Genomic DNA, 15,128 nt, shown 5'->3' with positions numbered 1-15,128 from the left:
TTTGTTCAAGAGAAACTCCTTACTGTACAAACCATCTACCCAGGTGTCTGCCTATTACTGCATGTAGTAGTAGATACATACTGACACTAGTAAGAGTGTACACATTACATTTTAATTTCGTTATTTTTAATTTTGAAATGTTAAAAATCGCATGATAGAGGTGACTGAATAATTAGAATATCAGTCTGGAATAACAATTATTTAATTCAAGTTGCAGTTTAATCGTGTATAATTGTTAAAGATCTCTAGGTATCAAAAATATGCATGTTCATTCCAGGCCCAGCAGAATGCTGGATTCTGCATCTTTGGATTTTGGTTACTGTTCAGGCCATGAATTCAGCTCTTGCACCTGAATTTTCACCTCCCTTAAAAATCTGGGGATGTCTGAATGCACCATGCTCTGTTTATTTCCTTCCCTCCGCACTTTCTCCGAAGCTAGTGCTTACAAGTCATCTACTCTTCGTATGCATTTTTAGTTTGAATAGCACATGTTAAAATGCTTTCAGGTACGAGTGATTTGGATGTTACTGACATAATTACTGGCTTGTATTAGATAAGCAGTGTATTATTTTAATAAATGTAACCATCTATGCTCATAACAGACTTCCTTTGGGATGTATAATATGCAGTTAATAATTTTGAATGCAGATGTGTTTTCAAGGCAAGTAAATGAAGATATGGGTGGCTGCAAAGCCTTGGGATGCTGAAACAAGGAAAATTAAAAGTTAAGGCAAATTCCATTGACAGAGAAAGACAAGTAAAGTCTTATGACTTCAGACTTTTAACTTCATTAATTTAATCAGTTTCCTTTTAAATCACTTTGAGGGGAAAGCCGTCTTTTCCACTTTTGCAGGCATGGAGGTAAAAAGAAGGTTTCCATAGGTGAGCCTGGATGTGTGTGATGCTCCACTCTGCTGGGTTCCGCGCAGGAGCCAGGAGCTTGGTGAGGGTTGTGCCAGTGGCCCAGGCTGCTGTTTCTGGCCCAGGGCCTGCCCTGGAAGACCCAGCCACCTGTTGTGCCTCTGCTCCACTCATCATAATGTTCTCTTTAGTCCCACTGCATTAGTACTATGGGAGTTTCATTAAATCTTTCTACACTCACTCGCCTTTATAGAGTCAGATTTTCATCTAATGTAGCATAGGCTTTGGCCAAGCAGTAGTATTTATAAAAAGGATTTTCAAGCAATGTCTTATCCATTCACTCAGGCTGAGGGGGAGATCATGTCACATATATATTCCCAAGACTGAAAACTTTGTGTGTTACAGAGAGGGCCTGTCAGTGCTGTAATTACCCTACTTTGGTAAAAAAGAGAGAGCAAGAAAATATTGGGAGTGGTAGAAACAAACAGCGAATATTATTTTCTTTGAACAGGGGTGTATACAGACTAGAGCTAGTCTGAGGTATCAGAACTATTGCTATCTAGCAGGAAATGGCACTATTATCACTAAACTGAAAGGTCAGCTCTGCTGGAAATGCCAATTACTGGTAATGTATGAGGTGGCTTTCTTAGTCTAATTGGGAAATATTTTTAAAAGACAGTAGAAATCATATGAGTGAATTGTAAACTTTGTGTTCCTCTAGGTGAATTAGTGGGGTGGATTCCTAAGGGAGATGGGGAAAATGCTTCTGAAAACTGTGATAGATGTCTTCTGGGCATCAGAGCCTTGTTAGTGGTCTCCTGCCTTTGTCTTAGGTTTATGGTACCAATATAAAGTTTAAAACTGCTGATGCAGGAATTCCTACATACTTTAGGAAATAATCTTTGTTCAATGCTTTGCCACATTGTGGACTTCCACAGATGGCTGCTATATTTCACCCTATAATTTTCATGTGCATAAACAGAGAGCAAACAGGAAGTGCTATCCATGGCTTTACCTGGCAGAGATTATAGTGCATCCACCATGGACTCTTTACATCCTTACCCAGATAAGGATAATAAATAATATATCATACATGCTCACAGAGTATGTTAGTTTGCCAAGAGCAGCAGAGTCTAGTTTTTGCCTCATGACCCCTAGATCTGTAACATATTAAGAGCTATTTTTGTGTCTTTGCTTTTTTTTAAGCTGATAAATTCCTCTGGTGACAAGGATTGTTGGAGAGTCGCAAAATTAACAGTCCAGGATATACTTTTTGCCACTAAACTACTACATGTGGACTAACAGCCCAGCATACAGAACAGTTATCTCTTTCTGTGACAGTGTTACCAGAACAAAGCTCACTTTGGTCATATTGTTTTGAGGTATTTCCTCAGTACAAAGATTGTTGTCTTATTTATACATGTCATCACTGTGCACCACTCTGAAACCTTTCTCTTCAGCTCATGATGCAAAAATAAAGTAGTCTGTGGCTGCTGGTGGTTTAAGCTCACTTCAGTTCCTGCAGACGAGAGACTGCGCCCAAGATCTCGCTGCCTTTGCTTGCTGCTCTTGCCTCCTGCATTCAGAGAGGCTTCTTGATGAACCCTGTGCAGCTGGGAGCACAAGGTGGCCAGATAGCCAAAAGGACAAAGCACATTTCTCATAGTCAGAACTTGGAGGCACAGTTTGATTTAGTGCCTCTTACCCTTTTTTCTGTAAATCAAATTACTCTTGTTGTAAAATTGTCCCAATCACTTTCTTGTTTTGTCTCTTTTCACAGAGTGATGAGGTTTTAACAGTCATCAAGGCAAAAGCACAGTGGCCTGCCTGGCAACCTTTAAATGTGTAAGTAAGTAGGGAATAGTATGTCTCAGTAGCTTTGTGTTGAGTGTTGGCTAATGGGCTGCTGTAAACTCATTGTCTCATAGAATCATTCACTCTTGTAAAGAAATAATCTAAAAGTATTGTGATAGATGAGTTTTTAATCCTTCCTCCCCCCGCCCCGCCCCCAGTTGCTTTTCTCTCTCCTCTTCACCATCTCCTCATTTTTTACATGTTTTGGTTCACTCACTCTTACAGCAGAATGATTATCCCATGGAGTTTGTGCCTTTATTGAAAAATGATGTTTATTCAATGCTCGCTCAAATACATGTTGTACTATTTACATACAGTATTTTGTAGCATCCTGTGTCACGCACTGTGACAACACTCTTTGTCAATACAGCAAATCCTCAATCCACCACTAAAACACTGTTAAAGGACTAATTCTTTAAAATGCTTATCTGAAACACTCTACGATAGCAACAGGATCGTGATGGTAGTATAACTATGGTTGTTTCACCAAGTGAGACAGCAAACTGGCTTCCCAGTATGCTGACTCCAGGCTCTCTGGCACTCATCTGAAAAGAGGAAAAAACTCCGCTCAGGATACTCTTGAGTTTACTGGTTGTCTTTTGAGGGGGTGGGTGGTGGTTCCTGCATAACTGACTTGTTCTTGGCCCAAAGTTCATACTAATTATCCAAGCCAAAAAAAGAGAGACTTACAAGAAGTGACTAAAGGTGAGAACCCAGTATAGGGAGTCGCCCCATTTGCTGACAGTCAAATTAAGTCCTTGGAGAAGCAGGGTGTACTGCAAGACTTTAAGGACCAGGTAGTCTTGTCTCCTCTGTAAAAAGTGTAAGGGAAGCAGTTTGTGGAACACTGTGTCTGGTTTTGTCATCTGTATTTCAGAAAGTATGTGAAAATTTGGAGGTTAGTCAGAAAAAAACTACAAAAGAGTTCAGTTTTCAGAAAACATCCCCTACCGTAAGAGGCTTAGGAACTCTTAAGCAGTTTAGGGCTTAAGCTGTTCAGTTTATCCCCTCCCCCACTGCTAAAAAGGGAAGAAAAAAAAAGGGTTAGGAGGTGAGCACAGCTTAAATAGTGAAAAGATTTCTGATAGCTGATCCTTCTTTAATCTAGAATCAAAAACCCAACTGTGAAATCTCTTGTAGCGTGGAAGCTAAGGAAATTTGCGACAAGGAAATTCTCAGTAAAGGTATGGGGAAAGGCTTTAACAGTGTGACTAACCTTCGGAGCAGCTTACCTGAACATGAGATGGATTTTCCATCACTTGAATACATTTTAATCCTGAGGCAGCGCTGTGGGCTCTGCACAGAAATTATGGAGTAGGCTTTTTTCGGCTGTTGTTATGCAAGTGGTCACTCAAGGTGACAGTAATGGCATTCTTTATTTATGGTCTTATTGCCCTGAAATTGTCAGTATTTGGATTTGTTAGTGTTTGCATGCTGTAGTTGTGGATAGCACTTTTTTCCCTGCTGCCTTCTTTCTATTCACTCCAAACTAACACTTTAAAATGGAAACTTTTTCCACTTCTCTGTTCTGCTACAGTGAGGTGTCTGACTGAAAAAAGTAATTTATTTTTTCATTCCAGTTTCAGTTACGTTCCTAAAGCACCATTTACGTATGATGTTTCTGTATCAAAGTGAACAGTGCTCATAGAAATTAACAACTCTGGGTGCTTGGAAGACTTTGGCATTGACAGGAGACCAAGTTTGTACTTTGTTCACAGAAAGATGGAGACAGGATCTCCTGCTCCAGAGTCTCAATTCATGATCTTTCAAATACACTGAATATATTACATAACAAAAATCAAAGCTAATTAAAGTATGTTGCCCCTGGTCATAATGCCTACTTTAATACAGCATCGTGAAACTTCACAAAAAAGTTGAGAGTGAACAGCTTCAGATACTTTCTAGGCATATTCTTTCACAGACATGCCTGCAAACATCTTTGCAACATCCTCCAGATGTTCTTCCAGTCAGTTGTTTCTTTTTCTATCTGGTAATTCAGGAATATAAAAAAGAATAAATCTTGGAGTTTGTGTTTTTAAATGCTGTACAAGTGTTCCCCTAACAAATGTTCCTTCACTTTACAAGTAGTGTTAGATTTTTAGCTTTTAAAATAATTTCTTATCATAATTTGCCATTATGTCCTTTTTTTTTTCTTTTATTCCATTTAAAAATACGATCTAAGCTTCAAAAGAAAACAAAATTTTCAATAGCCATTAGCTCCTGCTGTTAATTTTGCATTTGCTATTATGGATGGTCCTTCTTGGAATGTAGATTAGAGTTGCGCAAGTATTGGATAATGACTCCTCAGGGTAAACATTTGGTCTATTATTATGCATAGCACAGCCATCTTACTAATTGAGAATTGACTAAAAGTCATGACTAACCTTCTTTTGCATAATCACTAGTTACATTTCTAATATATAATATGGTGTGATAGTGGTGCTAATATGGCGTTACAATGTGTCATAATAAGCACAGCCTAAAACCCTTCCTGAATGGGTTTTACAACATTTATAAAATGCATAATACCAGTGAGTCACTTTGCAGAGGCCTAAAGGGTCAAAAGTTGATAGATTCAGCCTGCTCACACTTCAGTGCTCACCTCCTGATTCCATGTAGGGATTTTTGTTGCTAACCTTATCCAAGTTAGTTACAGCAATTACACTTAGATCAGAGGGAGGAGGAACAGTTACCTCCAAAACTTGTGAGGGCTGTAAGAGTGTTTGTTACTCTATTTGAACACTGCTGTGGAGAATGGGGGTGAGGCACGGCAACAGCAGGCTGTGAGAGCAACATCACAGTTACTGTGCTGGAGTGAAGGGACATTCACAGAGGTGGCGGCAGGCACTGTCATGGAAGGGAGCCTTATGAGCTTGGTGTTTGCTTGTCACAGGCACCAGCTCAGTCAGACCCATCCTTTTCAGGGGAAAGAGAGAGAAAAGACACCAGGTGGGAGCACGCAGGGGGCTCAGCATGACCCTGGGCACCAGGATGATCACCACCCAGCCAGGACAGGCACTGCGCCTGCCCCTGGGGCTGCCGAGTCCTCTCCCGTCTTTCCAGAACAGGAAGAGAGACTGCAGCATCTCCTGTCCCTACAGAGGCCGTACAAGGGAAGCCCTTAGTTCTTGTCCATGTCTTGAGCTGTCAGTAAGCCCTTGTGTTTCCACTCTGGCCACCTGTAAAAACATATGAGAAGATGGTCTTGGCCGGGCACCTCTCACAGATTCATCATGGAGTCAAATGGCTTTGCTTCGACCCTGTAAATGCTGGTCAAGGAGGTTGTGACTCCAGAGGCCAGTTGTACCTCGTTAACTAATGTTTCCAGCTCTTTATAGACAGAGGATACGAAGTGTCTGTGCCTAAATCTGACAGTGATACCAAAATCCTTCTGTTCATGACACCAGAGGTAAGAAGGGAAATGGAACTGGGAGCTTTTCTTCTGTTCAGGGTGGAGAAATAGAGACTTCTCAGTGCAGATCCAGTGGGCACAGCATGCTGCCCCAGGGAGAGTTCTTTGGCTTCAGACAGTGAGTTCAGATACAAGAAATCACAGTAGCAGCTGAGACAAGTTGCCAGCCCTACGCCGGGAAAGATAGATACAATGACACCTAGTAATTTTCTGAAATGCTTTCTGTTAAGTACAACTAAGGCTAATATACTTCAACATAATGTCATCTCCCAGTACAATATAAAGCTGTGGAAACTGTATCCTGCCATACTTCATTGTCTGTTTTTCATCATTCCTCTCCTCAGTTCCTATATGTGCCTGCTCTTTGTCACTGTTTTTCCTTTCTCTTCCTACTACTTATCTTCACTATTCTCCATTCAGTTTCTTACCCAGGGCACCAGCATGCAGGAAACTCCTGAGTTTTTTCACACAAGAGACAGTTTTGGGTGATCTTTGTGAACTAGTCTTATGGCTGCCCAGCTGAACGAACATTGATAGAGTGAGGAGGAAGGAGTGCCTGAGAAAGCGTGCCAGACCAAGTAATAAAACATTTTGCTGATGCTGATGTTTGTATTACCAAATTGGGTGCTTGAAAGTCTTGCAGGGAATGCATTCTTCCTTGAGCGTGAGGGTGTTGGTATACAGCATGCTGGCACATGAAAGTCGTTTTTCTTATCTAACTTGTATAAACAAGTGCACAGCTCATCGCTCCCTTCCTCTCAGCTGTGTTTCAGGCAGAATAGAATTTTACTTTCATACCCAGCTGCAAATCATTGGCCTTTGGCAGTACAGAGGATAAAATACAGCAAATACAGATAGTACAGCTGATATCCAAATCTGCACATCCAGCATCTGTAAAATAATCAAGCCATGACAGAAGAATGTGGGGATAAAGAAGGCAAGACTTCCAGAGATAGTATGCATCAAATTCCACAGGAGCTAATACCTTTAAAAATCCTACCTTAAATTCTCTTCCTCCAAATATATGCCTGCATTTTTTTTTTTTTAATTTTTTTTTTTAATTTTTTGGCTGTATTCATTATGCCTTTATTACAAATGCAGACATTTCTCTTGTGACACCCCCCTTTTGCATTCAGCAAGCACTTTTGTCTAAATAAGAGCTTCTTAGGATAATCCACCAGAAGAAAACCAGCGCACATCTTATATCCTGATCAATTTGTCCCACTCTATAATGGGAGTCAGTTACAAGAACAAAACCAGGACCTTTTGGGATGCATGTGGGGAGCCAGTTCTCGGGCACAGAAGAAGCTGTCAATTCCACATCTTGACATGAGCTATATTGTCTTTAATGTAGTGAAATCCAAACCACGGAGTGTCATCAGGGCACTTGCTGTTTTTCCAGCTGCCTGTTTTTTATGGTCACTGTGTCCTCTGTGATTCCTCACCATCAGGGAAAGGCATTATTGTACGTGTATCTTTCTTTTATGTAACGATACGTTTGTCCTGGTGGTTAGGGAGTAGGACAAAGCAAATTCTTCAGGTGGCACTCTGATTTTCAAAAACAGCAGGTCCTCCATGCCAAGATGCCTTATCAGCACAAGGAATGTTATTTCACCATCCAGTTCTCAGCTCTCTGGAAAAAAAGAGTGGAATTGAAAATGGGTAGTTGGACAGGAGTCACACATAGACATCTCTCTGGGTAGTTTCTGACATTTCAAAAATATACCCAGTAAAAGTATATGGTTCTTTTTTAATCTAGGCAGAGATATTTGAATGGTAATTCTGGTGTCTAATCACTTTTTTGTAGTTCCTGTAATACAAGGAAGCATTCAGCCCCGCGCAACACTGTGGAATATGGCCTTCCATCTACATATAGCCTAAGACTGATAAACACAAACACAGATCAGCTGAGGATGGAAATTATTCTCCAGTGTGTCATGTATTCCATTATTAAACACCTAGACCTTAAAAATTATTAAAGACCGGTACAGACAGTGTGCCTTTCCAAGTATTTTCATGTGTTCATTCTGGCTTTTCCTGATACATAAAAAGGCAATATTGATTCGGGGGGAAAAAAAGAAAAAAAAAATCAAAAATAGTTTTTAACTCTCTGTCCTAAAAGCTTTAAGATTCTGAAAAACTGGCAAAAGACCTCACATCCCTGCATAAATTAGCTGTCTGTTTCCCATTCCTTTCCTGCCAGAGTTTCAGTCTGCAGCCCTAGATAGGAGAACGAATATGCTCGGATAGGGGAGTCCAGCAGTATATTTGTAATTATTAGTAAGCACATCATGTGTTTTCTAATGATTAATTTTTTCAGATGGTTCATTTTAGGTTTAATAGGTCAACCTATAGACAATACATTTCGATGCAAAAATTCAAGATATCTAAGAAAAAGCATAGTGAGAGTACCTGACACTAAAAGGTAAGGCTTTTCTGAAATATTCACAAGCATTACTTTTCATACTCTTTTCATTTATTTTTAATTTTATGCAGAAACAACACAACTTTCCAACCTTTTTACCTCCTCTGTCCATTATTTGTTACAACCAGTGCATGTTGAAGTGCTAGGCACTTTTTTTTATTATAATTCTGAACTACTTGAAGTTTGGAACATTATCCTCCTCTTCCTTCTCTCTCTCTTGTTTTCATTTCATCTCTCTGTGTTGTTTGCGTGGATAGTCATGGTCCTGTGGTTTTTCTGTGGCTCTTGACTGTGTGCAGAGCTTACTCTTTTTCTCATTCATTTAAGCAGCTCTTCCCCCTTTATTTGGGGATTACCTGAAAATGCTCCAGTAAGAACTTGCAAGTGAAGCTCAGCAGAAGAGGAGGCCTATTCCTTTACCTTTCAGATGGATAGAACTATTTAGTCCAAACAGTTTATCAGTTAGTATGGTTACCTCATTATCCCCTTCAGATTACCCCATCAATCCTCTTCCATTTCAAGTTTTATAATCTTTGATATCTTTTCTCTGACTACAAAGATATTAGGGCTGTTTTTCCTGGCTTGCAAGGGGGATAGCAGAAAATGCAACAGGATATTCCCAGGTACGGTTTTTAGCATCAAGGTAGATAATATGACTAAACTGGGCAACAAAGTAAACAGTTCCAGAAATCAAATGAAGAGTATTCTAGATAAACATGATGGGGAATGCAAAAATGCTCTGATCCAAAATATGTTTGAGTTGATGGATCATACTAGTGGGAGAAAAAAATTGCTAACCTTATGAAGTTTAACCAAGCCAAGTGCAAGGTCCTACACCTGGGTCAGGGCAATCCCAGGCACAGCTACAGGTTGGGCAGAGAAGAGATTCAGAGCAGACCTGCGTGGAGGGGCTTGGAGGAGTTGGTTGATCAGAAGCTTAACATGAGCCGGCTTCAGTGTGCGCTCGCAGCCCAGAAAGCCAACCGTATCCTGGGCTGCATCAAAAGAAGCGTGACCAGCCGGTCAAAGCAGGTGATCCTGCCCCTCTGCTCTGCTCTCGTGAGACCTCACTTGGAGTATTGTGTGCAGTTCTGGTGTCCTCAAGATAAAAAGGACTTGGAGCTGTTGGAGCAAGTCCAGAGGAGGGCCACGAGGATGATAAGAGGGCTGGAGCACCTCCCGTATGAAGACAGGCTGAGGAAGTTGGGGCTGTTCAGCCTGGAGAAGAGGAGGCTGCGTGGAGACCTCATAGCAGCCTTCCAGTATCTGAAGGGAGCCTATAAGGATGCTGGGGAGGGACTCTTCCTTAGGGGCTGTAGTGGTAGGACAAGGGGTAATGGCTTCAAACTTAAACAGGGGAAGTTTAGATTAGATATAAGGAAGAAGTTCTTTACAGTGAGGATGGTGAGGTGCTGGAATGGGCTGCCCAAGGAAGTTGTGAATGCTCCATCCCTGGCGGTGTTCAAGGTCAGGTTGGACAGAGCCTTGGGCGGCATGGTTTAGTGTGAGGTGTCCCTGCCCATGGCAGAGGGGTTGGAACTAGATGATCTTAAGGTCCTTTCCAACCCTAACTATTCTATGATTCTATGATTCTATGAGTCTGTGATTCTATGAACATACTGTACTGCATTTTCCTTTTTTTATTCTTGAGAGCTCTTTCTATCTTTGCTTTCTTCCAGAATTATTCTTCCACAATTTGAGCAAAAAAGTCTTGTATGTTTCGATCCTGGAGTGATTTTATTGTGATAAATAAATCTTCTTTACAGCATTTGGGAATTGAAAACCAAGCCACAGCTGAGTAGGGAATTCCATCTATTTGGAGTTTCAATGTTTGTTTGCTTCTCATTTAGCTTATTTTTTACTTAAATTTTTAATTTTTTTTTTTCTACTTTACTGTAATATTCTGCTATTCTTGTGTCCATAAAACTTCTCTTCCTTGAAGTAACCTCCATATTTAAATCATTGAATGATTACTCAGACGTTGTAAAATGGAGAACCACTTCAGTCAGAAGTGGAACTCTTTACTGTCTTCTTAAATGTAATAAAATAACTCCCTCTCCTTATCTTATACTTCACTGATAAAGATCTCAATTTATTATGTCTCATATTCTGCACACAGTCTTAATGTGGTGGTGTCTCACTGATTAATGTCCTTGTGTAAAACTACCCAAGATTATGTATACAGTTGCATACTTAGAAGGCTTCAGCAGTGAAAATAGCTTTAATAACAATTTGTGACTACATTAATGTTATCAATATTGTCTAATCAGTTCCATCAGATGGTAGAGAGCTGAAACATGAATATTGTCCATGTAAACATTAATGTGTTGCTGAATGTCTCTGCTGACCTTCTCATGTGTTACATCTTTTGTGAGCTTCACAGAAAGGCTAATTTACAAAAGGACACTGGAAAGCATTTAGGCAACCATTTGCTGTAAACACCTAATTCTCAAACTTTCAGTTCCTCAAGTGTTGATATATTGAAATAGCTATTAGTAACATTTATAAATGCATATGAGTACAACCGAATAATAAATATTTATTAGCCAAAGAAAGCAAGCAAACACTAGGATTTTCCCCTTAATAAAAGGGAGAAAAGACAGAAGAGTTTTCTGAAAGAGATTAATGTCTAAAATGTTTGGTAAACGCAGTGACTTAACCAGCTTTGTAGGTCGGGGAGGGTAAATGCGGAATACATACAGGTCAGTTGCATGTTCTCATCAATATAAAATTCCTCTATGTTTATTTTATGGCACTTACTTACTTAATGATGATAGCTTTCAGATCCCGGCTGCCTTGGAAGAGAGACTTTCTGGCCAGCAAAAATATTTCTGTCTATTTCCAGGTTTTTAGCCTTTTAAAAAAACACCATCGCATTACTTAAAATAGAACGCATGCATTAGGTAATTTTTTAAAAGAAAACACTTGGGTTAGTCTCATTTTTTGACTGAATTCAACTTAAGAAACAATATTTCTGTTGACCCAAAAAAGCACTTTTAAATTAAAAGATAATTTGGTTAGACTAGTTAAAATTGATTTTCCATTACTTGTGTAATTTCTCTGTGCTGGAAATAGGACTAAATTACATACATTTGCGTAGTTTTCTAGAATGAATATTTCAAGTAGACATTTCCTTTTCTGTTGACCTATAAAATAAATGTTATCTGAAGAGTCCTTTTAAGATTTTCTATATATCTTTCAGAAGTAATCTTTTTTAGGATTTATGTAATTGATCTTCATAGCTATCTATCTGGGGAATATGAGAAATAAATTTACCTATTCATCTGGATGAACTTTTTCTGTCTAAACTACCTGTGCGGATAAAATGTGCATGCACATGTGCCACAACTAAAGCTGGCAATTTTCCTTTGATAAGACCTATATGAATAATATTTATAGGTTATATTCAAAATCAGTACCTTGTTGTCCTACTACATTTGGAGTAATTTGTTTTGCAGGGCTTAATGCAGAGACTGTTGTAGGAAAAAGAAACAGATGTACAGAGTAGTTCCATGGCTCCTATCAGTGACCTTAATGGAGAAGAAAGAAACAGATTTTTGTTTCTCCCTGTTTACTTCTTGCCTCTGATTTTGGTAAAACCAAGCTAGTGTCAACAACTTGCTTATTCCTTTGTATCATGTTTTAATTTTGGGAAGGTTCAATGCAGTTAACTATTATATATATAATTAAAATTATTAGGCAGTTTATTCCAGCTACATTTACCAAGGCATTTCAGGTAAGCTTGGGATGTGCTGAAACCATGTGTGACAGCAGCACTGGTCTGAGCCAGCTGAGTAGGTCAGAACAAAAAAAGCAGAGATGGTGCAGTTGTGCAGCCTTCAGGCAAGGTAAGCCCTGCACATGTGTTGGGAGTCCCTCATGTAGCCTCACACCAACGCCTTTGCTGCCAAGTCTTGCATCAGCTGCTGCTTGAATGCATCAAAATAACACTTTTGGTAGGGCCAGAAAGTACTTGGCTTGTTCAGGGCCGACAGTGTGTGTTTAACTGTTTAAGAAATCCACATAACAAAAATAAGGTCTGTTTAGTTGTGTCATTATGAAATAAAGCCCCTGTTTGCACAGCCACTATCCAGGGATGTTCTGTGCCAGCAAGATGATATGCTGTGCATCCCATTCACTCACTGCCACCACCTGGTTCTGCGCTGTCGTGCCTGTGCACCAAGCCCCAATAGAAACACTCTCTTTTTCTTTCCTCTGGAGCCAGACATTTGTTGTATCTAACTCAGAATCCCTATGGCAGTGCCAAATGTCATTCTCTGATAAATTTATACTAATCAGCATTGAGAGGGGGACACTGGAATCAATGCACCTTTCAGCTTTGATAACAGAGAGGCTTTAGATTAGATAAAAAATAATTAAATGCCCAGAGCCCTAGAAACTAGAGACCTGACAACGTCCGTAAGTTAATTCTGTGAATTAGTCTTCCTAGAGCATCTTATTAAAGGTGGATAGAATTATTCACAAGTACCACACCAAACTCCTCATAGCATACAAACTAAAATTCACTGAAAAGAACCTACTAATTTTCAGTAATCAATTTCAATAGAGAAGACAGGGGTTTGAATTTTGCAGTCATCCCAGTTCCTATCTATCCACTTACAGTATTTCACATGAAAGAAAATTGAACCTCCAGTTCTTTTAAAATGTTATATAGTCACAAAAGTTTTGCTTTGTGTGATGTCTAGGTGAGTAAATTCTGAGATTAGTTGCTCATTTTAATTTGATGTAACTCTTTTTGCTGTCTCATTAAGAATGCTGAAATGATTTCCTGTCCCGCCATGCAATGCACTGCTATTGGTATCAGAATGTAATTTATAAATATGTACATTAGAAATGAGTAAATGATTCAGTTGCTTAATTAATCAAGTCCTCGGACTATCTAGCTGAGAATTAAAGAAAACCAACCCGTGTTTAAACACGCACACTCAGATTTGTGTTTAATTGGCATTCTGAATGGCAGAATACAGATTGAACTGCAATTAACCGACTGTAATGGGCATAGTTGTTTTTGCCAAAGTGAAAAGAAAAGCTCATGTCATAGTCCTTTAATCATCTATCCACTGTATATCATTAACATTTGAGTATACAAATTGCTTATAAACATGGTTCCACCTAATGATTTGAAAAATAAATCATGAATGTATAATTTCACCTAGTGTGACTGAGAGTCAGCAGAGGGTCATATAGACATAAGGAAGCTTATTACTTATTGCTAATTCTTATATTCCTTATAATGATAATTTTTCCTGCATTCTTGTTTGCTAGACATTTTCTCCTAATTGAAAGCTGCATTTATCTTCCTCTGCATTGTTAAGAAAAAAGGTTCAGATATTGTCTTGCTTTACAAGTTCATATATCCTTCCTTAGCTGCATTTAACCCATTGAACACCTTATGACGTGCATGTTGTTGCATTACCTTTAAGTTTCTTTTAATAGAGAAAAGTGTGTGTAGCTAACTCTCCAGTTATAAAAGTGTACTGTAAACCAGCAGCTGTTAAATCTTTTGGTGTGGAAAGGGTGAAGGCATATGAAGAAGTGGGACATTATTTTAATTAAAATAAAATAACGCAGGTCACATGGGAAACTATCATGCTGTGGGTGCAAAGCAGTGAGCTCCAAGTGTTTGTGATGGTGGCTCTGTTTAGGGAGCTGGGCAGGAGCAGGGAAGCTCACAGTCCTGTTATTAAAAAATATGCTGTTTTGGACACCAGTAATGTTTTGATGTTAAAATATTTTTGAAAGACATTTTCTGTCCCTTAATATAGTAGAGAAATGTGAATAGTATGGCCCTTGCAGAATATATTATATATTGAATACATTCTCAGTGACTTGCCGATGTAATGAAGTGGGATGAGTGAAATGTGGTTATGGTTGACATCTCACTGAATCTATGTTATCCTAAAAGAAAATATATGAGTGTTTTGCTGAAGAATTATGCTGTGCTTTTGTCTTGACAGATGAGTTGATTTAAATTTTGAGATGCTTTAAAATATATTTTAAATCCCCAAGTGGCTCTCTCCAAGTACAGATATGCTTTTATAAGAATAACAGTTGTAATGTTGTATTGTATGGCCCATATTTTGCCTTAAATAGGTGCTCTGGGAATATTTTAAAAAAGATTTTGCATGAGGTATGTCTTGTCTAAAGTTAAAACCCTGCTTCAATTCTGTGGTGAAAGCATTACGATCTCTGTAGTGTATGTATTTATAACCATGGAGAGTATTCATAATGAATAGCTACCTACGCTGCAAGAGCAGCAGATCTGTAGATTGAAACAGTGCTGTGAGGAAGTGACACATTTTGGGATGGGCAATTGCTTCAGGTGGCCGCTGTGATGGCTGCGTGAACCGTGGCTGTTTTCCGGCACCGGGAGTGCAGGGGAAAAGCTCCAGCCTAGACTGATCGGAAGGAAATCAGGTCAGCACTGCGAGATTCCTCTGGGATGAGAACCAAACCAGAGCAGGAAATTCACCTCAGAAGGGCACTTCTGGTCTCAACCACCCATAGGTACCTGTCTGCGCTCATAGAGGATGCTGCCCAGTGCCATTACACACG

General features: G+C 39.4%; 1 protein-coding gene across 3 annotated transcripts in view; it reads left to right on the top strand.

Annotated features, from left to right (window-relative positions):
- Positions 1-15,128, top strand: part of SPON1 (spondin 1) — a 258,133-nt gene that overhangs the window by 223,122 nt on the left and 19,883 nt on the right. For all 3 annotated transcript variants that reach the window (XR_003990959.2, XM_030482967.1, XM_030482966.1), the window contains exon 7: positions 2,642-2,706. Coding sequence is in view for 2 of the 3 variants with exons in the window: in XM_030482967.1 (XP_030338827.1) it covers positions 2,642-2,706 (65 nt within the window). In the remaining variant the exon portion in view is untranslated. The remainder of the gene's footprint in view (positions 1-2,641; positions 2,707-15,128) is intronic.

This window comes from Strigops habroptila, chromosome 4, assembly GCF_004027225.2.
Source record: "Strigops habroptila isolate Jane chromosome 4, bStrHab1.2.pri, whole genome shotgun sequence".
NCBI lineage: Eukaryota > Metazoa > Chordata > Aves > Psittaciformes > Psittacidae > Strigops > Strigops habroptila.
This window is presented reverse-complemented; position numbering and strand designations above follow the sequence as displayed.